Source organism: Capsaspora owczarzaki (genome assembly GCF_000151315.2).
Source record: "Capsaspora owczarzaki ATCC 30864 unplaced genomic scaffold supercont2.4, whole genome shotgun sequence".
NCBI classification, from domain to species: domain Eukaryota; class Filasterea; order Ministeriida; family Capsasporidae; genus Capsaspora; species Capsaspora owczarzaki.
In genome coordinates, this window is record NW_011887295.1 from 1914236 (window position 1) to 1939749 (window position 25514).

At 52.6% G+C, this 25514-nt stretch overlaps 11 protein-coding genes across 11 annotated transcripts; 6 read left to right on the plus strand and 5 right to left on the minus strand.

The window, feature by feature from the left end:
* Positions 1-23: 23 nt before the first annotated feature.
* CAOG_03395 (GTP-binding protein alpha subunit) lies at positions 24-2427 on the plus strand. Its single transcript, XM_004364177.2, has 7 exons — positions 24-244; positions 892-1076; positions 1167-1318; positions 1422-1574; positions 1678-1783; positions 1865-2018; positions 2140-2427. The coding sequence occupies exons 1-7, from the start codon at positions 121-123 to the stop codon at positions 2328-2330; spliced, it is 1065 nt and encodes a 354-aa protein (XP_004364234.1). The 5' UTR covers positions 24-120; the 3' UTR covers positions 2331-2427.
* CAOG_03396 (hypothetical protein) lies at positions 2388-4043 on the minus strand. Its single transcript, XM_004364178.2, has 4 exons — positions 3929-4043; positions 3484-3798; positions 3208-3392; positions 2388-3109 (listed from the first exon to the last, which is right to left on the minus strand). The coding sequence occupies exons 1-4, from the start codon at positions 3974-3976 to the stop codon at positions 2434-2436; spliced, it is 1224 nt and encodes a 407-aa protein (XP_004364235.1). The 5' UTR covers positions 3977-4043; the 3' UTR covers positions 2388-2433.
* Positions 4044-4205: 162 nt separating this feature from the next.
* On the plus strand, positions 4206-5371 carry CAOG_03397 (hypothetical protein). The gene is made up of 3 exons (XM_004364179.2): positions 4206-4851; positions 4996-5110; positions 5204-5371. Exons 1-3 carry the CDS (start codon positions 4303-4305, stop codon positions 5257-5259), a joined length of 720 nt encoding a protein of 239 aa, XP_004364236.1. The 5' UTR covers positions 4206-4302; the 3' UTR covers positions 5260-5371.
* Positions 5372-5672: 301 nt separating this feature from the next.
* Positions 5673-8463, plus strand: CAOG_03398 (hypothetical protein; the record flags this gene model as incomplete). The annotated part of the gene is made up of 5 exons (XM_004364180.2): positions 5673-7466; positions 7573-7645; positions 7713-7795; positions 7876-8199; positions 8293-8463. 5 exons carry the CDS (start codon positions 5673-5675, stop codon positions 8461-8463), a joined length of 2445 nt encoding a protein of 814 aa, XP_004364237.1.
* An 82-nt stretch (positions 8464-8545) lies between these two features.
* On the minus strand, positions 8546-10517 carry CAOG_03399 (phosphoserine aminotransferase). Its single transcript, XM_004364181.2, has 3 exons — positions 10281-10517; positions 9363-9652; positions 8546-9254 (listed from the first exon to the last, which is right to left on the minus strand). The coding sequence occupies exons 1-3, from the start codon at positions 10463-10465 to the stop codon at positions 8620-8622; spliced, it is 1110 nt and encodes a 369-aa protein (XP_004364238.1). The 5' UTR covers positions 10466-10517; the 3' UTR covers positions 8546-8619.
* A 327-nt stretch (positions 10518-10844) lies between these two features.
* Positions 10845-12549, minus strand: CAOG_03400 (ribosomal protein rpl30). The gene is made up of 4 exons (XM_004364182.2): positions 12530-12549; positions 11962-11991; positions 11507-11611; positions 10845-11278 (listed from the first exon to the last, which is right to left on the minus strand). The coding sequence occupies exons 2-4, from the start codon at positions 11980-11982 to the stop codon at positions 11018-11020; spliced, it is 387 nt and encodes a 128-aa protein (XP_004364239.1). The 5' UTR covers positions 11983-11991; positions 12530-12549; the 3' UTR covers positions 10845-11017.
* Positions 12550-12827: 278 nt separating this feature from the next.
* On the plus strand, positions 12828-15340 carry CAOG_03401 (hypothetical protein). The gene is made up of 5 exons (XM_004364183.2): positions 12828-12921; positions 13342-13397; positions 13472-14526; positions 14638-14711; positions 14797-15340. Exons 1-5 carry the CDS (start codon positions 12853-12855, stop codon positions 15307-15309), a joined length of 1767 nt encoding a protein of 588 aa, XP_004364240.1. The 5' UTR covers positions 12828-12852; the 3' UTR covers positions 15310-15340.
* Positions 15341-15417: 77 nt separating this feature from the next.
* Positions 15418-18987, minus strand: CAOG_03402 (hypothetical protein). The gene is made up of 7 exons (XM_004364184.2): positions 18928-18987; positions 17010-18180; positions 16745-16852; positions 16366-16644; positions 16077-16271; positions 15770-15964; positions 15418-15654 (listed from the first exon to the last, which is right to left on the minus strand). Exons 1-7 carry the CDS (start codon positions 18972-18974, stop codon positions 15592-15594), a joined length of 2058 nt encoding a protein of 685 aa, XP_004364241.1. The 5' UTR covers positions 18975-18987; the 3' UTR covers positions 15418-15591.
* A 231-nt stretch (positions 18988-19218) lies between these two features.
* Positions 19219-20233, plus strand: CAOG_03403 (hypothetical protein). Its single transcript, XM_004364185.2, has 4 exons — positions 19219-19329; positions 19440-19500; positions 19602-19866; positions 19999-20233. The coding sequence occupies exons 1-4, from the start codon at positions 19243-19245 to the stop codon at positions 20162-20164; spliced, it is 579 nt and encodes a 192-aa protein (XP_004364242.1). The 5' UTR covers positions 19219-19242; the 3' UTR covers positions 20165-20233.
* Positions 20234-21311: 1078 nt separating this feature from the next.
* Positions 21312-24200, plus strand: CAOG_03404 (hypothetical protein). Its single transcript, XM_004364186.2, has 2 exons — positions 21312-21356; positions 21905-24200. Exon 2 carries the CDS (start codon positions 22020-22022, stop codon positions 23961-23963), a length of 1944 nt encoding a protein of 647 aa, XP_004364243.2. The 5' UTR covers positions 21312-21356; positions 21905-22019; the 3' UTR covers positions 23964-24200.
* On the minus strand, positions 24191-25509 carry CAOG_03405 (hypothetical protein). The gene is made up of 3 exons (XM_004364187.2): positions 25216-25509; positions 24400-24847; positions 24191-24293 (listed from the first exon to the last, which is right to left on the minus strand). The coding sequence occupies exons 1-3, from the start codon at positions 25344-25346 to the stop codon at positions 24291-24293; spliced, it is 582 nt and encodes a 193-aa protein (XP_004364244.2). The 5' UTR covers positions 25347-25509; the 3' UTR covers positions 24191-24290.
* Between the last annotated feature and the right edge of the window lie 5 nt (positions 25510-25514).

Genomic DNA, 25514 nt, shown 5'->3' on the forward strand with positions numbered 1-25514 from the left:
TCAAAGCAGATTCAGTCCAGATTTTCAATTCTTGGCTTTCTTCTCTCTCTCTTTAAGGATCCGAATTGACCCCCGCCGCTGTTGCTTGCCATCATTACTACTACGCTAGTCACGCCCAAAATGCCCCTGCCGTGTTGTATGAGCGCTGAAGAGCGCGAGGCACAGCAGCAAGACGCCGACATTGCGAAACAGTTGCGGACGGAACGCGAGCTTGTCAAGCGCGAAATCAAGCTGCTGCTCCTCGGTCAGTCACTTCACCGACCGCCTTGCATTCTGAAGCGGCAAAGCGGCCGTACAGTTAGTCACTTGTGCGTGACGGAAGGCGGGGTGGTTGGCTGCCGGAAGAAGCGGAGCATCAATGAAAATGCGAATAGAGGCAGCTCGCTCGTTCTTTGTGCGGTTCTCCACACACGAATGCCGGCAAGCTGGCTGGAACTGAATGGTTGTGCATGCTGAGGGGGGGGGGGCACAGTCCTGCATCGGAAGCAGGCGCGGTTGAGGCGTCGCAGGTTGCGGTTTGATAGTGTAAAGGAGCGACAAATCCACAACAATGCATAAGTGTGACTATGTGAATGATGGGAAAATCGAAGCGAGCTCTCTGCGAAGCGCGACGAGACCAAGGACACTCGCACATGGATGACAAGTAGTCTTGTCTGCCTTCGAGATTTGCGTCGCGGTCGTTCTCGCCAAAAGCTCAAATCGATGCAAAATTTCATAAAAACCAAAAAGCAATCCTTTTTTTTTTTTTTTTTTTTTTTTTTGAATTGGGATTTGTATTGGATTTTGGGATTTACAGATCTTTTTCTACATTGCCCATAAAAGCAAACGAAACATGAAAGTCGGACATGGAAGTAAAAAACGCTTACCATTGATTTTTTTGCATCCTTGTAGGCGCCGGAGAGTCCGGGAAGAGCACGTTCGTCAAGCAGATGCGAATCATTCATGGCGAAGGTTTCAACGCCAAGGATTGCCTGGAATACAAACACTTGGTGTTCCAGAACATTCTACGATCAACACAAGCACTGGTTGGCGCCATGGTCGATCTGCGCATTGCCTTTGAAAATGAAGACCTGAAGGTAACGAACTGAGCCTGACTTTTTCAGCAAACGCAATGCGATTTTTCGTGCGGTTGGGAGGTGCTCATTTCAAGCGACCGGTTTTTGTAGGACTCTGCAAAGCGCATCGCTCTACTCGATGCTGCACAGTACAAGTCGTTCCGAGAAGACGCAGCCTTTTTGAAGGCGTTCTGGGCCGATATTGGCGTGCAACGCTGCTTTCGACGCTCACGAGAATTCCAACTTACCGACTCGACCAAATAGTATGTCTTTTTGTGTCTTTTGTGGCCCTCGAACTCGTCTTGTGTTGATGTCTTGTGTAGCAGCACTCGGATTCTCATTCTTTTGTATTATTTCTTTGTTTAGCTATTTCGACAGCATAGACCGCATCGCCGAGGCGGATTACGTTCCGACCATTCAAGACGTCCTGCGGGTGCGTGTGCCGACATCGGGCATTGTCGAAAACCAGTTTGAGATTAGCAAATCCATCTTCCGCATCATTGACGTGGGAGGGCAACGGTATGTCGCTGATTTGGCCAATGATTCACGGCTTGATGTGGTGCTTTTGTTATTCACGCTTCGCAACCCCCCCCCCGTGTCGATGATGAACTCTCATGCGCAGATCGGAACGACGGAAATGGATTCATTGCTTTGAAAACGTAGCATCAATCATCTTTCTAGTCTCCTTGTCCGAATACGACCAGCAACTCTTTGAAGAGGAGACACAGGTGAGCTCGCTTTTTTATTTTCCTCGTGTTGCATTTCGGAAGGACACCAATGGTCTCTCACTTGTTGATTTCTTCCTCCAGAATCGGTTAAAGGAGAGTCTGCGATTATTCGACAACATTGTCAACTACCGATGGTTTTCGAAAACATCCATCATTTTGTTCTTGAACAAGACTGACATTTTTGACGAGAAAATTCGCTATTCCAACCTCCGAGACTACTTCCCAGAATACGATGGTACGAGCGTGCTTTTTTTTTTTTTTGTTGTTGTTGTTGTTGTTGTTGTTGTTTGTTTTTCTGCCACTGCTTCTGCTCAGCGTCCTGCCAACCTCACAATCGCGTGGTTTCAAAATCACAGGTGCTGATCAGGACGGGAACCATGCTCGTGAATTCATCTTGACCAAGTTTGCCGACCTCAACCGTATGGACGGCAAAGCGTTGTACCCGCACTTTACCTGCGCAACCGACACGGAAAACATTCGCTTTGTCTTCATGTCCGTTAAAGACACGATTCTCCAACAGAATCTCAAGGATTATGGGTTGATGTGAACTCATGCTGTATTTTCTTATGCACCCTCGTGCAGCTTTCCGCATTGGAATTTGTGGTTTCGTTTGGATGTTGTTAATTTAAGACAATTCAGGACAATCTCGTTCAATGCAAGAATGACTGTGTAAATGTTGAACTCACGCACTGGGGATGGAAGCAGTGTGGAGTGGCGCTGGAGCTGGCGGGTGGCATCAGACAGATCGGCGGCAGCAATGTTCCTGCGCCGGCGTCGAGCCGCAAATGTGTAAGGCATGCTCCGCAGCGAGCAGAGGTCAGATGGTAGTATCCGTGCAACCATCGGAAGAGGCGCCAGAGCGGAGGCATGGTGGCGCTTGATCTGGCAGAAGCTTGTTCGAAGAACAATGGCAGCACGGACGTCGCAAAGTCGCTGAGCTGCTGATACATGTGGTACGCAGAACCACGACCATGAAGGACGGCCGAGTCGTCGAGCATGGATGAGCTCGCAGGACCGCCTCTTGGAGCGGTCTGTGGCCTGCAGCTCACGTCCATTGATTCGTCGAGGCCAAACACTACTACCGACAGTGCCACTACTTCGCTAGCACGCGTTGACAGTGTCAATGGCAAGGGCTGCAAGAAAACACGGCCTTTCAAAACGTCGCGGACGGTAAATTGAAAGCCCGAAAGCATCAGCGGCCCGTGTTCAAACACGACCTCCGACGCCTGGTCTGACTGACTCATGGCATCGTCACCTTCCAGCGGCGCCGGGTGCGGAGTGAACTGAGCAGGCCGACGCTTGACGACAATCGGTGCGATCGTGAGTCTGCAAGCGGAGACCAATCGGGAGTTAGCCCAGAGAACAGCATCCACAGGGTACACCTCAGGCACACAGAGTCAAAACAACAATCACATCGCATTTACTTTGGAAAGGCAATCTGAGCATTTTTGAGCAGGTCGACCAGCAGCATCTGCTGCGAGCTTGATGCTGCTGCTCCTGCTGCTCCTGCTCCTGCTGGAGCGGATGGGGCCGCCGCATCCACCTGAGGAAACGCAGGACTCAAGTGTCGCTGCAGTGCGTCGTGCATGACTTTACCGTGCTGGTGCATCTGATTCGAGTACATGGATTGTCGTTGAGTGCGAAACAGACTCCTCTCATCATCACCACCACCAAGAAACCTCCCAGTCTGAATGGCGCACCTGCTTGGTGATCAGCTGTGTCGCTTGGACCTGGCCTGGCGCGTCGTGGTGGTCTTGCGCTGCGGCGTCCGACCAGAGGAGCGTCTCTGCGCGCGTCGTCTGCTGCTTGATCAGCCTCTGTGCGGGCAGCGACGTGACTCCCGCCGCGCGCAGTGCTGCGATCGCCTGAGCAAAGCCCGCCGATGACCGCTCAATGGCCATGCGTCCGTCGCGGAAGAGCTTCAGGACCTCGTCTGATCGCTCGCCAGTCGACATGTCCTCAAACAGGCGACGCGTGCTCGCTCTGCACCACGACAGCTCGCTCATCGCAGCATCCTAAAAACAAATACAAGAACAAGCATCCCGGGCCAAGTCAAAATGATCAATGCGAAGGAGAACACGGCGGGGTGAGCCTGGGTCGATCTTGTCCAATGCAGCTCCACAGTTCATTCAGCCTCAGCCTTACCAGCAGCCGAACAAGGGCTGCGTCGTCCACTTTGGCGGTTGTGCTCATCTCGAAACTGACTCGGAAGTGGTGTGATTGAGATTAAAGTTGACAATACTCCAAAAATCACACAATGAATGAATGATGAGTGAATGAACAATCGCTTTGCCACGATCTGAACCCCGTCGGTCAGACAGCACATCGAGACGCTGCTCAAAGTGACGCTTATGAATGCATGCAATGCACATCAACATTATGTTGGGGATGACGGCGGACTGTCTGAGAATCGCAGTCCTCAATCTTTTTTCGACCAACCCCTTGGACCCACCCACCTCCCACCTCCCACCTTCCACATCCCACCTGCATTGTACACCACTTCGAACAAGCAATAAGCAATGGACACAAAGCGCGGACCAGGCCGACCACCGCGCGGCACGGCTCGCCCGCCGAGTGGAGCCGACTCCTCAGCAACCAGTGCTCCTGCGCTCCGACCGCCGTCGCAGGGGCCCGTCACTGGGCCGATGCCCGTGTTTGCTGCTGGCGGCGCATCGAGTGGCGGCCTTGCCACTGTGAACGGCTCTGGCGTTGCGTCGCTCTCGTCGCGCGCTGCCCTCGACCGCGAGCTCCACCGCGCCGGTGCTCCGTCCACGTCGAGCAGCGGTGCATCTGCTGGTGGTGCTGGCGGTGCTGCTGCTGCTGCTGCTGCTGCTGCGTCGTCGTCGTCGTCCACCGCAACGCCGTCGTCGTCCATGTTTGGCGCGTCCATGTCCGGCGACTACCTGCCAATGTCGAGATCTGCCGGTGGTTCGGGCTTCCACCAAGTGCACCCTGCATACGACGCGGCGCCCATCGACGACGATGCGCGGTCCATCACGAGGACAAACCTGGCAAACATTGCCCATCAGATCGATCCGTACGAGCGTCTTGACGACGATGTCCAGGAGGTATATGCTGGAAACACGAAATAGGATGATCTTGTATATGTTGATGGGTGGCGTTGAAGGTGCAATAACGCGTTGATGGTACTTGTTTTACGAGAGGTCGTTTTATCATGCTAACGCGATGTGCACATGGATCTGGACGTGTAGTTGCTCTTGGACATGGCGGACGAGTTTATCGAATCAGTGGCCAGTTTCGCATGTCGCCTTGCACGACACCGACAATCAAACACACTAGACGTGAAGGACGTAGCATCGCATTTGGGTATGGAAAACGACAGCTCGCGCGACCTGATGAGCAAAGGGAAGAGAGACTTTTTCGTCTCACGCTTGTGTCCTTTGTTTCTGTGCTGGCTAGAGCGAAATTGGAATATTAACGTGCCAGGATATAATGCAACCGACTATGGCAATTGAACATTGCGAGAGCTGCGTCGCGTGGGCACGGAGTCATGGCTGTTTTGAGTTCCGATTCGTTTCTCTTTGTGTTTTCTTGAAAGATACTTTTGTGTAGTAAATCCAAAAAACATTCTGTGAACTCTGATGGTTGCCAGACTTCGTTCATTGGCATGCATGCAGCACGCTTTCAAGGTCCCATCGACAACGTGAAGATGAGACTACTGTGCAGTACAGTACAGTAGAACGGAAACCTGGAGGGCCACTCTGGCAGCATTGGACGCTCGTTTCAAAACCAAGCCAGCACAACCAAAAACGAACTGGCTTTCAAAAAAACCCACTTCCAAATCGAGACGTCTGAACTTCTCACCAAATCTCAGTCTTCCTTTGTTTCGTTTCCTGTTGTTTCACTCTTGAAACACTACTGACACACAATGCCGCTGCCCGTCGCACGCCGCCCCATCTCGCTGCCTGCGCTTCCAAACCATCATGGAGGCATCCGCCCAAGTGCACGACCGGCCATTTCCATGGGTCTGCCTCGCCTGGTTGGGTCTGCTGGAAGCAAGCACGGCGGATTTGCCGCCTACATCCAATCCGCTCCCAACGAAACGCAGCTTCTCGCTCTCCCGCCATCGCAGTCCCAGCAGCAGTTCCAGCAGCAGCAGCATCTGTCGCAGCCGTTCCAAACGTCGTCGCAGCCGTGCGTGTCTCTGTCGCAGCAGCCAACGCAAACGCCGTCGCAATCCATCCTGTGGCCGAGCAACGACGGCTGCTCGCAAGATCCCCACCTTCTGTCGCAGTGGCAGGTCCTGCCGCTTGTGCCATCCCAGCATCAACAGTCCCAGCATCAGCATCAGCAGCAGCATCAGCCGCAGCTCATCCAGCCGCCGATCGAGCGCTTCTTCCCGCTCGCCGCCGCACAGCCCTCGCTCGCCTCCCTCGCGTCCATGCTGCAAGTCCCTGACTCAAATCGTCCAAGCGCGCTCCCTCCTGCACAGAGCCAGAGCAGCCAAGTCGCCGCTCACTGGCCGTCGGTCGCTGCTGCTGCGGCGGCGCCCGCGTTGAACGAAAGCAGTCTTGGCGCGAACAGTTTGGCGTTCATCCGAGGCGTTCAACCCGTTCCCGCCAAAATGGCAACTCCCGCCATGACCATGCCACCGAGCTCCGAACTCTCGGCCCAGCAGCTGGCGTACTACAAGAGCCTTGTTGCTGCTACTGCTGCTACTGTGTCTGTGAAGCCTGCTGCAGCAACATTGGTGGCACATGCGGGTCCGGCGGGCGCGACGCAGACTTTGTCTTCCGCTTTCTCTGTTCCCGCGCCTGGTAGCCACAGCACTGCTTTCGCTAGAGCATCCAAGTCAAGCAGCTCCTCTGGCATTGTTGAGCTGGACGACCATTCGAGCAGCTCTGCAAGCAATGCAAAGCGCTCGGCGGCACCGTCAAAGTCGAGAACAGCGGCTCAGGAGAACAGGCCCCGCTCGGCATCCGCTCAAGCCACGACTGCACCCGCTGTGGCAGCTGCGGTGGGACCCCTGCCGCTGGCACCCTCTGTGCAGCCGGCCGCGGCCAATTCGGACCACAATGCGGTTCTTGCGGTCGCCTTGCGCCAAGCATTCGGCGCTGACATTCTGGCACTGCAAGGCTACATTAACACCTGGCATGATTCTCATGCAGGCGGAAGCACTGCAGGCACTGATGAGGTTGCTTCTCGTTCTGCGCCTGCGAGTCATGTCGCCCCTGCTGCCAGAGATGGCTCCGCTGTCACACCCGCGAGTCCAGTCAGCTCCGTCTCCAGCTATTCTTCGACCAGCTCGGAGGAGAGCAGTAGTTCTTACTCCAGCTCTCATGACAGCGAGACAACGGCAACCCACGCTCGCCCAGCTCTCAAGCAGATCAAGTCGGTTGTTCCGGCCAAGTCCATCGCGAAATCGGGTCCAGCAGAAGTCACCCGTCGCGCTGGTCGTCCTGGCCGCAAGCCCAAACTCGCCGCGTCCGCTAGTGGCACAGCTCCCGCTCAGTCACCTGGAGAGTCCGTCCCCTCGAGAATGCGCACTCGTTCCCAGCTCTGCTCAAAGACGAGTCGAGGCAACAAACCGAGCAACAACCCCGCTGCGCGTCCAACCAAACCCGCGCCGATTGTGTCGGCTTTGCGTCTAGGTTGCACTCCCAAGCAGCAGCAACCGCAACAGGCGCGAAGCCTCGAGTCTACCGCCGGCATGGAAACAAAGGTTTGTTCGTTCGTATTTTTGATGTCTGTTGCCGAACGATGCGACGTCTCACCCTTTTTTGCTGTTGTTGTTGTTGCTGTTGTTGTTGTTGCGCAAATGATGACAGCTGGACAAGGTGCAAACCTCACTGAACGAGCTACACAGGAAGCAAACTGACATGGAGAACAAGGTGGCAGGTCGTAAGTGTCTCGCAAGCTTTGTCGTCGTGCCAACTTCTCGCCTTGACATTCATTCGTGTTGCTCTAGTTTGCTCTGTGATTGAGGATCACACGAACGACATGTCGCTTGAAGCCCAGCAGACGAGCAATCAATTTGCCTTGCTGAACGAGGTCAGCTTGCGCCATTCCAGTGGATTCGTAAAGGAATCGAGTTTTCTTATGCTGGCTGACGTGCACATGGTTGTGTATAGATGATGGTTCGAGCTACGCGTGACCTCGTCGCTGCACAGGAAGTTCGCCACCAACAGATCATCGGTCTGCTGCATCAAATGCAAGGGCAGCAGCAGCAGCAGCAGCTCGTGCATCAAGCGCAACCCGCACCCAACTGGCAACAGTCCTCTGCTCCTGTTCCTGTTCCTGATGAGCCGTCGATGGCAAGCAATGGCACCTCCAGTCCGGAAACAATGACAAGCTTGTCAATCACGCTCCCGAGTCGAACTACCCTACTGCCAACGCCGTCCGATCGAAGTGTGCCCACAGGATATGATCTGTTGCTGGGATCTCAGTCTCCTTCGGTAACGAGTCGTGCTACAAATGCGTTGATTTGTCACCTGCATCACTCAAGTGCAAAGTTATTTTCCTTCTCCAAAAATTTCCTATACCCTCAGATCCGCCGGGTCCGAGCGCGCTCCGTCGGTTCAAACGAGGTGCCAGATGACAAGCGTGCGCGTCGTCGCCTGGCCCCTGACGAGTTCCTCGACTCCAATCTGACCATTCTCAAGAGGGAACTGTCCACACTTTGTCAAAATGCGATGGCGAGTCCTTCTTCGTCTCCCTGATGCTGCGTTGGTGCAACACTTTGCTTGCTTTGGCGTGGATGTCCGTGGGGGGAAAAGGCTGTTCTGTACCAAAAAACACCGATGTCCGACATGAAAATGAAGTGTATTGTGAGCAACATTGAGCGCTGCAGCGATCGGCTGCATGAAACATCAGGCCTATGCGTTGTTTGCAGCAAGGAACTTGTTCATGAAAGCAACCAGTTGAGTCACATTGTCCTCCGAGATGGCGTTGTAGATGGACGCACGGATGCCACCGACGGAGCGATGTCCCTTGAGTTGAATCATGTTCTGGGCCTCGGCTTCCTTCAGGAACTTGTTCTCAAGCGCATCGTCGCCGCCGCGGATTCGGAATGGGACATTCATGCGCGAGCGGTAGGCGGGGACGACTGGTGAGGTGAAGAAGCCATTCGAGTTGTCGATCGCCGCATACAGCGCTTGGCTCTTGCGGTCGTTCCGGGCGTTCATCTCGGCAATACCGCCGAGCGCCTTCAGGTGCTCAAAGACAAGGCCGCAAATGTAAATGGCAAACGTCGGCGGGGTGTTGTACAACGAGTTGTTCTCGGCCATGAGCTTGTAGCCGAGCATGATTGGGGTTGCCGGGTGCTGCTTGACGTCCAGCAGGTCTGAGCGAATGATGACAAGCGTGACGCCAGAAGGACCGACGTTCTTTTGGGCGCCAGCGAAAATCAGACCGTACTTGGCGACGTCGACCGGGCGGGAAAGAATGTTGGACGACATGTCGCAGACGAGGGGCACGCCGTTGGTTTCCGGCACGAAATCAAACTCGACGCCTGGGGAAGGGTTGGGGGAAATGAGTCAATGTACTCGTCAATGACCCGAGAAAGGCTCTGAGCCGCATCACCAGTGTTCATCAACCAAATCCGTTCGAATACACATACCATCGACAGTCTCGTTGGCGCAGTAGTACACATACGACGCCGCGGGATTGAGCTTCCATTCGCTCTGAGGAGGCACAGTCACGTACTTTTTGTTGGCCGGCAGAGGGAAGGCCAGGTTGATGGTGCCGTAGCGCTTTGCCTCCTCGTAGGCCTTGAGCGACCAAGTGCCAGTGACGAGATAGTCGGCCGAGTTGCCCTCCTTGGCGCCCAGCAGGTTGAGCGCGACCTGAGCAAACTGGGTCGAGCCGCCACCTTGCAGGAAGAGGATCTTGTAGTTGTCGGGCACGTTCCTAATTCAAATGCAATTCCGTCGATGTGTAGTGTACAAAGTGTAAGTCAGAGAGGGATGAACATTGAAAAATCGGGGTGCCACTGTGTGAATTCGTTTGCAGTGATTCTGATGGGTTGGGAAAAATGGAGTTGGTGATCATGATGATTTGCAGAGCGAAGGGGAGTGTACTATTTTAAACCACTCATCCATACCCGCAGCCTCCTTCCCTTCCCCACTTAGTGACGACCATGCGGGCGGGCAAAGGGGGGGTCACAGCACAAATCACAAGGCGGGCCCGAACACCCACAACGCCCGCCTCCATTGAAAACAGCTCCAAACCCCTCATAATAACACCAGACCATAAAATCAAATGCACATGTTGCTTCACAGTCTCAAAAAGGGCGTGCAGCCTGAACCAGAGAGGGGGCCCGGCAGTGTTCACACACAAACATAAACTGAGAGCGAATTTCTACCACACAAGGCCAAACCGCTGACTCGTCATGCGTGGAAACACGGTTTGGACGGGAAGTCGATCACCGCTTGGTCAAAGGAGGCGGGGGGGGGGGTGAACATGTTGTACAATTGTCACGATGGAGTATGAAATAGGAATGGGCCCCATTTGCATTTGTGGGAAGGGCAGGACGTACAGGAGGGTCTTGACGTCCGCAATCGCGCGGTTGAGCAGGCCCTCAAACTCCTTGGAGCGGTGGCTGAGCTCCATGACGCTGATGCCGCTGCCGGCGTAGTCGAGAAGCTCGCTCTGGGCCTTGGCAAGGACTTCGCGGGGAAGCGCAGCCGGACCAGCGGCAAAGTTGAGGACTTGCTTGGACATGATTGGTTGGAAATTGGATGCGAAGCGAAAAAACGTGTTCAAATGGAAGACTGGCAGCGAAAGCGAGGTCGATCCACCATGGCAAGTGCAATCGTGGAATAGTGGAATAGTGGGATAGTGGAATAGTGGGATAGTGGAATAGTGGGATAGTGGAATAGTGGGATAGTGGAATAGTGGGATAGGGGAAATGGCTGAAAATCAGAATGGAGTGAACAGCAGCGATCGCACGAGGATTGATGCCGAATGCAACCACCATAGAACGGTCAGTGGCCATGAATCAAGTGGCTGGGGATGGATTCGAGAGGTGATATACCCGTGGGCATTGAGCAAAAGTGGCTGGATTCTGTGAATTGAAAGAAAATAAAAAAAATAAAAAAGGTATGTGTGAAATGGAAATTGCATTGTACAGTCAACAAGGTCCAGTAAAGTCGATACACAACACAAACAGAAAAAAACAGTAACAACACGGAAGCAAGTGCACTTCCGCCAGGGGGTTTTTTGTTGCTCTGCCTAGCAAGATCAGGGCTAGGGCAAAAACAGCAAAAACGCTTTTTACTGCTTCTTCTTGGTGGCCTTCTCGGGGGCAGCAACCTGGGGCTCAGCATCCTCACCCTCGCCGGACTTGATGATGTCCGAATCGCCGGGGTCGGTGATGCTCATGGTGCCGACGCGGAAATACTTGCCGCAGGCAGTGCCGAGGTCGATGTTGTTGCCAGAGTAGTGGTGGACCGAGGTCTTGGAGAGCATGGCGTAGTACTCGATCTCAGACTTGCGGATAGAGGGGGTGTTGCCCGACAGGATGACGAGCTTGGACTGCGTTGGGGGCAAGGGAGAAGAATAGAGGCGGGAAGAAAACAGAACAAACAGGGGAATGACGACAGCCAGTGAGTGGATGCAGTGCAAATGTGGCATTGTAGAGCATCAACAGGGGCTGCAACTGGGCCAAAGAAAAGGGGAGCAACCAGGCAAGGACCAGGGTCGTTCGCAAAAAAAAGCAACGTGGATCGAGTCGAACGAGCTTGCAAAAGCAATGAAACTGACCTTGCCCTGACGGAGAGTCTTGAGGGTCGACTTGTAGCCGAGGGTGAACTTGCCGCTCTTGACGACAAGGGCGAGGCGAGTGTTGATGCCTTCGGCGGACTTCTTCTGCTCAGGGGGAGTAGGGAGAAGGCAAAAAAAAAAAATGAGTAAAAATCCATTGTGCGTTAGAAGGGAGAGGGAGGGAACGATGGCTGGCTGCTCTTCTCCAATCGTTATGAAGATTGTGTCGATGGGACAAGCGCAATACCCCGATGGAGCCAAGAGGAGAGAGAGGCAGAAGGAAACAAGCACAAAAAAAAAAAAAAAAAAAACTCAATGCAACTCCAGCAAAAAAAAAAAAAAAAAGATGGAAAAAAATCAACCACGCGGTGAAAAAAAAATCGATTTTTTTTCTTTTTCTTCTTCTTTGTCTGCTTGTTCGTTGGCAAAAGCGATGGAATCGTCGTTGAACTTACTTGCTTCTTGGCAGCAACCATTTCTAGAACCTGGGGTGGAGCAACAAGCGGCAAGGAAGGTCGCAGAGAACAAAGGCAAAAATGAAGAGATCGCAAAAAAAAAAAAAAAAAAGTGAGTAAAAAAAAAACCCTTCAAAAAAAAAAAAGTCGTTGCAGTTTCCATTCAGCCAGCCGCGATTTTGCGAGAGATTCGAGATGGGGCTGGTCGACGAGGTGGGCGACGACGAGCCAACGCATGGAGACGCTGAGAAGGGGTCGCTGAGGCGCTGGAACAAACGCGAGAGGCCCTCAAAAAAAAAAAGCATCTCCACACGGGCTTTTGGCTTTTTTTCTTTTTTTTTTGTTCTGGCGTTTACAGACCGCTGTTTGCCGATGCCGGTGGGCCGTGTGGGCTGCGGCTGCGTGCTGGACTTCCATGGTGGCTGAGCGCGCTCCCCCAACAGCGCGACGACAAAGCGAACAACGCGGCCAGAAGAAAAAAAGAAAAAGCACGCTGGTTTTTCTTTTTTTTTTTTCTTTTTTTTTTTGATTTTTTTTTTTTTTTGATTTTTGAAGAGCAACTTTTTACAAGGCTTTACAGAATAAGAGAGAACGAGCTTGAACTGGACGCCAAAACGAGTTAGAAAATAATAGGAAAAGAAACAAAAAAAAAAAAATAAGAGAAAGAAAAATCGAAGACACCAACAAGCAAAAAGAGATTCAATGAAGATGCTGATTTGTCAGGACATGGCGATCGGCAAGGACAGCACGCTGGGGCTTTGTCGCTGGGTTTTTCGCTTTTGGCTGAGTCCAAGCTGAAATGTCGAATGTTGGATTGCTCAGCCAATGCACAATGGGGAAATGGTGACACTTTGAAACGCAGTCATCCCTCAAGCAAAAAAAAGTTCAACGATGAGCAAGTTTGAAGTGAAGGATTTTGTATGGGCCAAGCTTGGAACGCACCCATACTGGCCATCGCGGGTAAGTCGTCCCCTCTCCCCAGCCATCCCAAGCTCTCGTGCATTTGGGGGAATCAACACTGCCATGCATGCCGAACTGCCAGCGTGCTGTGGTGCGTGCATGTGAGGTGCGAGGCGAGAGAAGTACCAGAGATCTCGCGTTTTAGCGGGGGGTGCTCTCTGGCTCGGCCGCGCGCCGCTGACCGCACAGAGCCAGCTTCGTGAGATGTGTTTCCGTTGAAGTGAGCTGACGAGCGCAGTGTGACAATGCCGTGCTCCACTTGACACAGCACAGCTTACAACTTAGCTTTTGCGCTTTTTATTTCTTTTTTTTTTTTTTTCGTTTTGGCGCCAAAATACTGTCCACTCGTTGTCGACCTTTTTCCCGCCATGACTGCGGATGCGATGTTTTTGACCAATCTGTATGCGTATGTGTGCTTAGGTTGAGGAAATCAAGGGAACGGAAGCCAAGGTGCGCTTTGGTGCGACATTCGACCAGTAAGTGTTTGGCTTGGAAATTGGCGCGAACGTCCTTCCCTTGCTTGTCGACTCACCTGTTGCCGTTATCGTAGCTCATGGGTGCCGCTGGCAAATCTGCGCAAAATGGGCGAGAACGACCAGGCGCTGCGCACGGCAGGCGTGAAGGCAGCCCTCGCGTCCACATCCAACGTCGAGGCGTTCGACCAACGCCAGCAGGCAGCCATTGCGAGCGAATCCAAGAAGGGCGGACGCAAGAGCAAGTCGTCGTCCGCAGGCAAGGGCGACAAGAAGGCGACCGACGAGGAAGCCAACGACAAGGAGGACGATGAGGCGTCGGATGGCGCGCAGCAGTCGGACGGTGAAGACGACGATGGCGACGATGCCAGCGCGAGCTCGGACGAGGACACGTCGCGTCGGCGCAAACAGCAGCGAATCCGCACCAAGGCGCAGAGCAAGATTGTCCGCCCGCAAAAGCGGTCCTCGCGCGCCGCCGAATCGGCCGCCAAATCTTCCCGCAAGAAGCCGCGTCTGGAAGAAGACACTGCCGCCAGCTCGGATGCCGACGTTGCAGAAGAGGAGGGCAGCGACGAGGAAAAGCCCAAGCCCAAGAAGGAACGCAAGGACAAGAAGGAAAAGCGCCGTCCGGACCCGAAGGAAGGGTCCAACGCCGATGGTGCTGCAAGCGACAGCGATGAGACCAGCAAGTCTGCCAAAGTCAAGAGCGAAGACAAGGATTCGGACAATGAAGACTCAGTCACAGTCGCAGCCCCAGCCCTCGTGGTGGCTCAGCCTCCCAAGAAGATTTCCTTGCTCGACGACGGCGATGATGACGAGGATGATTTCCAGTCTGCTCCGCGACCCGTAAAGGAGGAAAAGCCCAAGCCCGCCCGAGTGCGCAAGCCAAAGGAACCAAAGGCCAAGAAGGAGACCAAATCGTCGACCAAGGGCAGCGACTCTGAGGCGTCAACCACGGTTGCGCAGTCGGACGACGACGAGTCGCAGCGCTCCAAAAAGACAGCCAAGCCAACGCCAGCAGCGGCGGTGGCGGCGGCCAGTAGGCCGACGAAAAAGCGCGCCCTTAGTGACTCAGACTCGGACTCGTCCGACGAAGGGAACGACGACGAGGAATCGGCGGTGGCGATCGCGGGTAAGCCGAAAATGTTGTTGCGTGCATCTAGGCTGGCGGGGAGCTGGAACTGCAAAGCGCCTCTTTCTTCAATTTGCTCACTCACCACATCTCCATGTTGAACGCGGGCAGGCCGACCATTAGACAAGGAGCTGGCTGAAATCCGCCAACGGTTGATGACTGCCATTCCGAAAGACAAACCTGTTGTAAGAGCTCCTTTCTCTTATGGGCAAAAAGCAGAGGCAAAGAAGGTGCCCGAAAACTCAGTGAAATGGTCTTTGTTGTGCGCAGAACGTCGATCTGGCTGTCAAGCTGCTGACGAGGCTGAAGAATCTTCATTTTACAAAGGCAGACCGAGACGTGCTTCGCACGTCCAACATCGGGTTTGTCGTTTCGCAGCTGACGAACTTTACCAAACATCCTGAAATTGCCGAGCTCAGCAAGGCTGTCAAACAGCAAATTATCAACGAGATTGGCAAACCGGCTGGTTCGGCTGGTTCGGCTGCTGCTGCTGCTGCAGTCGCCGCACCTCCTGCGGCTTCTTCTGGTGCAGAACAGGCTGCAGCCGTCACATCGGTGGATGCAGTTGCTGCATCTGCACCTGTTGCAATGGACGTAAAGAGCGACGACACAGTACCAATGCAAACGGAATCGACTTCCTCGGAGCAACAACCGACATCATCATCGACTCAAGCGGAGCAAGCGAATGTACAGACAGACTCAATCAGCTCAGCCTCAGAATCATTGCAAGCACCCAGCAGCAGCGAAGAGCCCGCAAGTACCGCTGAGCCAATGGAGCAATAGTTTTTTGGTTTGAATGAATACGTTAGCAGCGTTCAGGCGCCCATCCAACCGAAATATTGTAGATACAGGGAAGCGGAGGAGACGGGGGGGGGCGAGAGAGAAATGAGGGGCTATCGGGAAAATGAACTGAGAAATTTTGAAAAAAAAAAAAAACAATGGACAATCAGAACGCAAAACAACAACGCAGACGAGTCCCCGACCGCCTTCACGTTACAAATACACAACAAGCAAAAAAAAACGAAATGACGAGAAAGTGAAATGAGCATGACCGGTGACGATTGGTTAAACGGCTGGTTGAGATTGTTGCTTCTCAGCCTCGGCAATGGCACTAGCAATGGCCTCGCTCTACCAGATCAAGAAGTAAAAGGGGGGGGGCGGTTACAGAAATGTCACACAGTGAGTATGCACATCAACAGCAAGCAAAACAGCGGACGAGTGCCAGCATCACCCAAAGCATTACATTGTTCAACTTGGGAGAGACGACAGAGAAGAGATGTGATAGCCACAGTTTTCGTCCACTTTCGCCATCGGCAATCAGCGTATAAACTTGCGTGGGGACGCCAACAGGATCAACAACAATAAGAGAGAATGCGCTCTTCAGGCCGCCTGCACCTTCCGGAATCTCCTTGACGATGACGGAATCGACATGGATTGGCTGTTGTTGTTGTTGTTGTTGTTGTTGGGAGGAAGAAAACAATCAGCAATACAGTGAGCCTTTCGTCGTCGAGCGAACCAAAAAAAATCGTAAAGTCACAATGGTGCCTTACTGGTGCAGAGACAACATAGCGCTTCTTCTTGAACCGTGTAATCAGCAACATGTCCTGGAAAAGGAAGACCTCCACTTCGGACGGCGATTTACTGCTGCTCCATCGCATCAATTTGCCAGAGTGAAGCATGAGGCGCTCGCCGGCAGTCAGATCTGGCACTAGCCGCTCCGTCAGAACGTCCTTCAATTGAGGAACCTACCACCATCCAGAACGGTGAGTAAAACAGCTGCTGACACAAAACGTTGTCATAACCAACCACAGCAAAACCAAAAAGGCAGAAAATGCATACGTCTGGAACATCCTCCGGGAAGACAGGCCACTCGATCTTGGACTGCAGAGCAGCAACCTTCTCGGTATTTTCACCATATCGGACAAGCTTGTTGATATTCCCCACAAATACAGAGACGTTGTCGATAATGGCGTTCACGGCTGCCAGGTTTTCCGGCTCTTCACTCGTTGCCTTGGCCACCTCGCGCAGTAGCAGCGGATAGCGAATGATGCGCTGCAACGGCTCCACAAGAATGTCTGTCAGTTTGAGCTTGCGGCATCGCGGGCGTTGCTCGCACCACTGTGGATGGGAAAACAAGGCGACGTGAGTCAGAAGAAGGGCGACAAACAGAGCTGGCGAGACTTAAGGGAACAGCCAGTGGTTTTTTTGTTTCCGGTACCTTTCGGAGCATGTCAAACTTGGGATCTTCTTCCAATGTGCGCAAATACTCGACCGACTTGGCGTAGTGCACGCAGTAGGCATTGTAGGGCTCGAATTTCTCGTGATACTGCAGGAATGGCAGGACGTCGGTGAGAGAAGCAAAGGGGTTGGTCCCATACACCTTTTTCTCCACCCATGTCATCGAGAAGAAGTTGCCGTTCCCTCGATTGAAAAGACACCAGCTCTCATCCCCCATTTCCCTTTGTTAAGTGCAAACCCCCTACCTTGGCAAAAGCACCGGCCATCTTGGTAATGGTAATCGGTCCTTCTGTCGTCTCAAGCTTCTTGTTATCGGAAGGACGCATTTGCGACGCAAAGGCAGAGTTGACCTTCAACAACTCTTCAATGTTGAAGAACAGACGCTGCTCGTCAATTTCGCGGCAGTAGCCATCCTCTTGCAGCTCGCGCAGTGCAGTGAGGAAGATTTCCTTCATGATGAGCAAATGATCAATGTAGCTGAGCTCGGAGACAAACAACTCCCAGATGACCTCCTGCTGCTTCTTCTCCTTCTTCGACATGTTCTCAATGTTGGCCTTGGCCATGTATTCTGTCCAGTGACGGTCCTTGTACGCCGTGAGCTCGTTCTTGGCGTCCGAGTTGGCACCAATAAAGAGAGCAATCGAAAACAGCTTTTGCTCGAGCGCCTGCGTCTCGTTGCTGGCGTCGGGCAAGTGGACGGCGTCGTCGCTGCCAACGCCGCCTTTCATCTGCTTGCCAAACAGTCGACCAATGGTGCCAATGTTTTGCTTTGAGCTTGAGCGTGGGGTTGCGCTCGCCGAGGAGGAGGAGCTGGGCATTGTGCTGGAGGAGGAGGTCGAGTGCACACTCAAGGCTGCGAGCGATGTTCGTCGTGTTGGCGAGTCTACGTGTGGCGTGGGTGACGGGGTGCTCGAATTCAAGGCCGATGTCGACGCAGACAGGGCCGGCGCGACAATCTGCAGGCTGCTGCCACCCGACGGAGGATCGTTCACGGGGGACGGACCGCGCGGACCGCTGAGTTGCGAGGTGGAGACGCTGAGATTGGTGGGCGCAGTAGTAGCAGCAGCAGCAGCAATGTTTTCAGTTGATCCAGCGGACTGGGGTGTGACGGCCTGGTGAGTGGGCTCTGGAGCGGCAATGTTGGTCACGCTGCCCGAGTGCGAGTTGCCAACGCGTTTTTGCGAGCCGGGCTTGGCGATATTCGATGCGTATGTGCTCAGCAGGCTTGACTCGGATGCATCGCTGTCTGCAGTGGTGGTGGTGCTGGACTTTGCAGCAGAGGCTGCCGAGGGAGGATTGCTTGACGCTGGCGCCGCCGGTGGGGTAGCAGAGGCAGTTGCATTAGCAGCATTAGCAGCAGCAGCTGGGTGTGCTTGCGGTGCGGTGGACACGGGCGCAGGTGCTGGCTTGGACGATCTGTGGTGTTGAGAGCGACGCAAAGTTAGCAAAGTTAGGAGATCGCTCGGAACTGGAGTGAGTGGAGTGGTATGGAAAGCTATTTAGAATGGAAACGCGCTACGAAAATCGCTCACTAAAAGAAAAATGAAAAATGAAATAATAATAAATCAAAAAAAAAAAAAAAAAAAGTCCAAAACATCAAAAAAATTCACTTTCAAAAAAAAAAAGAATGCGAAAAAGATTGAAAAAAGATTGAAAAAGATTGAAAAACGAAAAAGCGAAGAGTTGAGATTTGAAAGTCAAGCAAACGATCGATTTAAAAAGAAGAAAGAAGAAAGAAGAAAGAAGAAAGAAGAAGAACAAGAAGTAGAAGAAGAAGACGAAGACGAAAAGACAAATGGAAAAAAGGGAAAAAAAAAAAAAAAGTAAATGATTTATTGTTGTCACGATGAAGAAAGCAAAGAGAGAGGGAGAGGAAGGGGGGGAGGGACCAGCACAAAGAGAAAGAGAGAGAGAGATGGAAGCATCACACTGTGGGGCAGAGACAGAGCACAGTGGGGGAGAGACAGGAGAGGGACAAGAAAAGCAAAAAATGAGAAACGAGCAATGAGAAGCAGCCTCACTGCTCCACTGCTCCACTGCTCCACGGCTCATCAACCTTCTCGCTTTTGTTTGCTCTTGTGGTTTTGTTGAAAGGGGGTTTGAAGCAAGTGGGGGCAGGGGAAGAGATGAAGGGAGAGAGAGAGAGAAACATTTTGAACAAACCCTTCGTCCTTGTCCTTCTTGTCCTTGTTCTTGTTCCACCCAAACATGATTGAAATGAATGAAATAAAAGAATGAATGAATGAATAAAAGAAAATGAAAAGAGTCAAGTTTGAACAAAGAAAGAAGATGGAAAACAAAAGCTCAGCTTTGATCTCAATTTCAAACGGCAGATCCATCACCAAGCATTGCATCGGCGATCGGCGTCGGCGTGAAGCAATCATAAGCAATCATCCATCATCAATCATCCATCATCGAGCAGTATTCAGGTCCATTGCTCGGAACAACAAACTCAGTCTTTAACATTGAGAAAGTAAAATGCCGCCAAAAGCAGCTCCACCCGCCGCTGCAGAGCCACTCGCGGCCGCCGAGCCCCACGCCGAGGAATCCCATGACACAGAGCCTGTACGTGCACAAATCAGGGGCCCCGGTCACATTGAACGGCAAATGTGCAACGGCAAATGACGCGCCGTCGTGTTTTGCTCAACCATCTGAAACCTCGTTGCGTACAACAGGACTGGAGCACGCTGTCTGCATCGAACGTCTTCTCAGAGAGCTTTCTGGAATACAATAGAGGTGAGCGTTCTGTCGCGCGGTGGTGGTTGGGTGGAAAACGTGCGAAACAAGCCGCGCTCACTGCTGGATCCTTCGGCTGGATCCTTCGGCTTGACCTGCAGGACGCGAGTCGCACCTTCGAGATCTGATGCGGAAATCCAAGGATCTGGGCAAGGAGGTCGACGCGTTAAAGACCCAGCACACGTCAACGCAGGAAGCATTGCGCCACTTCCGTGCCCTGCGAGACGACTTGACCGCCGGGACGGACCGGCTCGAGCGCGGTGCAAAGGCCGCTCAGCAGGAGATTTACACGAAACTCAAGCGATTTTCAGAGCATGGCATTCAAGGGGAGCCTGGCACCCCTGCGTTTATGGAGAATCTTGTCAAGTCAGTGTCATGTTTTCGTTGTTTTTGGAGAGCTCGATGAATCTGGCATTTCCTGTTGACTCACTGTCGTTCTGATTGTATGCGTCTGCTCTCTATTGCATTGGTCGGTTGGGGGGGGGGTCTTTGCGACAGAGCTTTGAAAGCGGGAGCCTTGTCGCCAGAGGTGCTGAGTGACTTGCGCGAAGCCATCAAAAGTTTGGATCTCTCCTTGTTTGATAGCGCCAAAATTATTTCAGAAGGGCAGCAAAGCCAGCCACCTTCGACCGATGAGCCGGCTCCGATGCAAGTGGACCAATGAGGGGCTGGCGAACGTCAACTTGCTGTGCTTGTTGTTTTATGACAAAATTTCAAATTTCACATCATCATCGACCTGCAAACAAACGTGGGGAGCCAATGGGAAGACCAACAATAGAGCAAAATGAAGCTGCAAACACGAGCTGTTTCATGAGCAGTAGGGAAAGACAGGCTCATGATCTGCGCGTTCTTGAAGCGCGTTGATGGTGGAGGTGAGCGCTGACCGGGCCGTCTTTTGTCTGCATCTCCAAATTCTCAGAGATGACGAGCTGAGCAACTCGTTAAAAGCGAGAGTACGCACAAGAACAGGTATGCGTCAACAAGAGCGGCAAAGTCGCGGCCGAATTGAAAATTGCAAGTACAACGCCTGGTATCAATCTTGTGTTCCGCAAAACATCCAAGTCGTCATATAGAGAGTCTGTAATTTGCATTGGAGGCTTTAGAACGGACGAAACGCGATTTTTCGATTTGAAAATGGAACCACAAGGATTTTGAAACACCTTTTTGGAAGACGGCATTATTTCTCCAAAAATATCTCAATCACGTCCAGACGATACCATACTTATACATACCGTACAAAACAATGCATAGTTTCTATTTTATCAACAAGGGCAGAAAAAATTGAATACTTGCCAAGTTATCGGCAGTTTCATGGGTGAGCTTTTTCCACGACCCATAATGGGCTCGTCTCGGCACTCTTCCATCCACTCGACAAGAAAAGCCATGATAAAACTATATTTTTGACAGTTTAGTATCAAGACGGAGAGCCTAGTCCGTCCAGACTTCGAAGGAAGCCGGTGGTTGTGGGCGCATTTGGAAAGCATGTGAATTGATTTTCATTTCGCATTTTTGCACCAATTCGCCGCGCTACTGGCCATTTTCCCCGAAAGCCCTAACTCGTGGGATTAATAATCTCACATTCAGTGACAAAGCGGGCGCGGTCTTGTTGTTTTTGTTTTTATTGTTTTTTTGGTGGTCGTATGTTTTGCGGTTGCCCTTCCTCCACTTTACTCCCGTCAAACCACAAGCTTCATCTCACCCATTCGTTGCGTGTCGTTGCACCGTCATCACTCCTCCCGCTTCTGTTTTTTTGCATTCGCCACCATCTTGTCAATCTCATTTCAGTCATTTTCCATTGCTTTTTTTTTTTTTTTTTTTTTGATTTTAAATTCCCATATTGTGTTGTTTCTTTTTGGGTAAGCAATCAACATACCGAACAGCCGCCTTTTTTTCCCCGTCCGCAGCAAAAACTTTCCCTTCTCGACGTGTCCGCTTGCAAGATGCAAGTTGCACTCGACAAAGCGAGCCAAGTGACGCGGCGCAAAGTGGACTTGGAGCGAGGGACGGAAGGATCGAAAACAAAGACCGCTATTGCATTCAAAAGTCACACGCCCAAGCCAGGCCAGCAGGGGACTGCAGGAAGAAACAGCGAGGAGACTGCCACAAGCACACGCCAGTCGAGGTGGAGGCGGAGGGGGGGAGGAGAGGAGGAAGTGGTCTGGAGCCTCGGCGCAAGCTGAATCCCATTCAATCCCGCTCTCACACTCGCAAGCTCATCCTGGATGCATCATCCTGAAGTACACTCAAAACCGCTCCTTTGGTCGCCCTTTACTTTGCATGCTTTGCTTTTGTGTCTGCGGTGGACGGTACTTTTTGTGAATGATCTTCCAATCACCCATTCTGCGCACTCACTTCCTCGTTCTCCCACTCTCTACATTGTGCAATTCTGCTTGATTGTGCTTAGGAAGCAAAACTCTGTAGTAAAAGGTCTTGAATTTCTCGTGCGCTGTGGCTCGGATACGCTCAAGACTCAAGACGAGTCCTGCTTCAACTGACTGATTCTTCCCGTCCTACGTGCCATGCCGCGTCGTAGCAGCTACATGACTGGAGCAATGTCATCGGCTGCGCTTGTGCTAGCTCTGCTGGTCTTGCATGTCGCGGCGCAGACGGCCAGCCCCGTTCCAACAACCACCGCCGTTCCCACACCCGACGGTGGCGACCTCAAAGAAACGTACACCCTGACCTGCCCCGAGCGCTGCTTCTTGTTCAAGGTGTTTGCCACTTCGCAATCGCAGTATGCTTTGGATTGTGACAGCTTTTGTGCGGCTGTGGCGTCTGCCGATGGCGTTCTGACGGGATCTGCCGCCAGCCTCGTTTCGGGGGTGGCTGCAACCCTGGAGCAGTACCAGGCAAATGCTCTCAACGTTTCCAACACTGCGCGTGCCGCCAACACCACCCTGTATGCAGCCGCCGTCAGCAACGCCACCCTTGGCGTGCTGATTGACACGATTGCCAACGCCAGCGCCTCGTACCTCGCGGAAGCCAACCGCTTCAGCGCCTACATTGCGCTTGCTGGCACGCAGGCCAACTGGAACGCGCTGTTTACCGCTCTGAGCCCCGTTGTGTTTGACTGGGCCACCTTCCAAGCCTACTGGGCGGATAATTCGACTCAACTCACACCGCTCAATTTCAACGACAAGTTGACCGACCTGACAGCTGTGATTCAACAAACACAAGTAAGCCTGGATGCAGTCTACGCCGCCCTTGTGCAGGGGAACGCGCCTCGTACGTCCCGCGTTCTGTACGCGCGTTACGTGAGCTTCCAGTACGTGGCCAGCTACACCCTCCGAAACGCCTGGCGCTTTGCCATCGCCGCACGCGCCAAGTTTAGCACCACCAACGAAACTCGGGCTGCTACGCTGGCCAATTTCGTCGCTTGGCAGTCGGCTCAGTACGCATTTACAATCCAGCAGGCGTCTACGTTCAGCGTCGCCTTGATTGTGAATCCCGTCTTTGTGGACACACTTGCTCTTGTGAATGCCATCACCGGGCCGCGCGGCGGCAATGGAGGTCTTGGCAAAGCCACGCTGCTGCTCTCATGCGAAGACCGCTGCGTGCTCGCGCGCGCGTTTAGTGCCGCGGCCGCCGATTTTTCACTGGACTGCGTTGCCTTCTGCAACGAAATTCGCCGCTCTGGCGGCGCGTTGACTGCCGCCTCTTACGCCGTGCTGGAGCGCGCTCGATCGCAGCTGCGCGATATCCAGGGCCAGGTTCTTACCACTTCGACGGTCACGGTGGCGCTGCGTGCGGCGCTTGAGCAAGCGGGCACCACCACCCAGCTGCAGCGGCTCATGCAGCAGGTGACGGAAAACACGCAGCTGTTTTCTGCCAATGTGAGCGCGGCCCTCGACTTTGCAAACATCCAGCCTGTGCGTGTCATCTGGAACGACCTCTTTGTGCGCCTCGAGCTCGACCCGGTCTCCGTGTTTGATCAATGGAACACGTTCAAAGCAGCGTGGTCCAACTTTACCACGTTCGACCTGCTCGAGTATGTGGAGAACTCTGAACGGTTTAACGAAACCATCCAAGACATGCTGCAGCTCAAAGTGCAGATTGACGCCGCGCTCGTTTCGCATGTCCAGCTGCATTCCGATCGCCTCTTCCTCGTGCGGTACTTGCGAATGCATCTTGCCTGGTCCCAGGCTCTGGTGTATGCGTATCAGTACGTTGTTGCCGGCCGAGCGGCGTTCGACAATGCGAACGTTACCATCCGCGACTACGTCTCAGCCGAGTTCAAGTATGCTCAGCTGGATGTCTACAAGCGCTTCATTCAGTCCAACAATGTGACGACGTTCGCCCCAATCGAAGCAAACGTGTTGGAAGGAACCTACTCTGCGTTGGTGAGCTTTTCGGACGTGTTTAAAGACTCTGGCAACGGAGGACACGTAGCGCATCCAGTCGCACTATTAGTTGCGCTGCTTTGCGCTCTTGGAAGCGTTGCCTCAGGCTGGCTTTCAACTTAGCTTTTTGTTGCGCCTTTTGTTTTTTTGAAAACATTGGTCCTTTTTGTTGCGATAATACCTGGTAGTTTTGTGTGAGATTTCTTATTGTTGTTGATTTTGTTGTCGTTGTTGTTGTTGTTGTTATTGTTGTTGTTGTTGCTGTCATTGTTGACGTGCAAGATGCACCCTCCTCCTGCATGGATTGTTATTGCTGGACTTGTAAAGTACAAAACATTCGAATGACGAGTTGTTCCTGAAACTTTTTTTCATCTTGAGCTTTGAAACACTCATGCAAGCAATTATAACTCAAACAAACTGCACAAGACGTTCCAACGTCATGATCCATGATTACTGTACGAGACGAGATGAACACAGCAAACAAAAAACAAAGACAAAGCAGTTAGTTTCAAAAGCAGATCACGCCCTTTGCGCCCCGCCCCTGCTTTTCGCGTCATACCGATCCAATGAGCGAAAATGTATCGGCATCGCGATCTTTGGCAAGAACTGGCTTGCTGGACGTGCGCATGAGCTTTGTCATGGACGCGACCCGCGCGTATACTTTTTTCGCGCTGGCGCGCTCTTGGTCTGATATCGGCGTGTCATCGAGCGTCTTGAGTTGGGGAAAGTGACTAATCACAAACAGGCGGTAATCATTGTACTGCTCGACGGTGCCGCCGTTGAAAAAGCTCGGCGCCGCTGGATTGTTCATCATACTGAGGTATTCGAGCTCCGGGAAGCTAGCGGACGCCCCCTCGATAAATTCAGCCAGGTTGGCAATGTTGTTCTTGTTAATCCAGAGTGTCTTGAGCAGCGGGAAGATTGGGAATTTGATTCGCGCCGGCAACTTGTTGTCGTCCAGCACCAACGTATGGATGTCTCGGAAGAGCTCGAGCGATCGCAAATCCCTGTCCAATCCAATCCAATCCAATCCAATACAGCAAGTCAGTCGAGTAGTGTTTGCCGTTCGTACCAAAAATTTGAACAACCACAACGTTCGACTCGTTTGTTCCAAAGCACACACAACAATACGTCCATAATAAAAAATTCTCAATCAAGGAAAATAGTAACTGTTTGAGTAGCTGCAATGGGTCATGATGGTAACGACTCGACAATGGGGACTATGGGGATGGATGATGATGATAGGTGGAAAGTCATCCATCCGGTTTTAAGATTTGGCCAACGAGGTGTTCCTTTCACCGGCCAAAACCACCTCAAGGATATGACCAACGCAGACAGCTGAGCCCGCTGAATTTGACGGTGGAGTGGCACTCACCTGAGGTTGTTGTGACTCACGTCCAGCTCTTTGGTCTTGGGCGCCCATTTCGCTGCCACTTTGGCTGGAACGTCGTCCAGCTCGTGAAACGCCAGCGACAACCGTCCGTCAGCGAACGTTGGTTTGTACATTGTTGTATGTGTGTGTGTGAGTGCTGCTCTCAATGAGATGACGTTTGGCTGCCAGGCGGGGGTTGGGGACGCGGTGGAAGCGGGGAGAATTCTAGACAATGGGGAAAGGAAGAGCAGGTGACTCGCGATTGAGCAAGTTCGAAAGACTGCAGGCTACGAAGCGAGAAA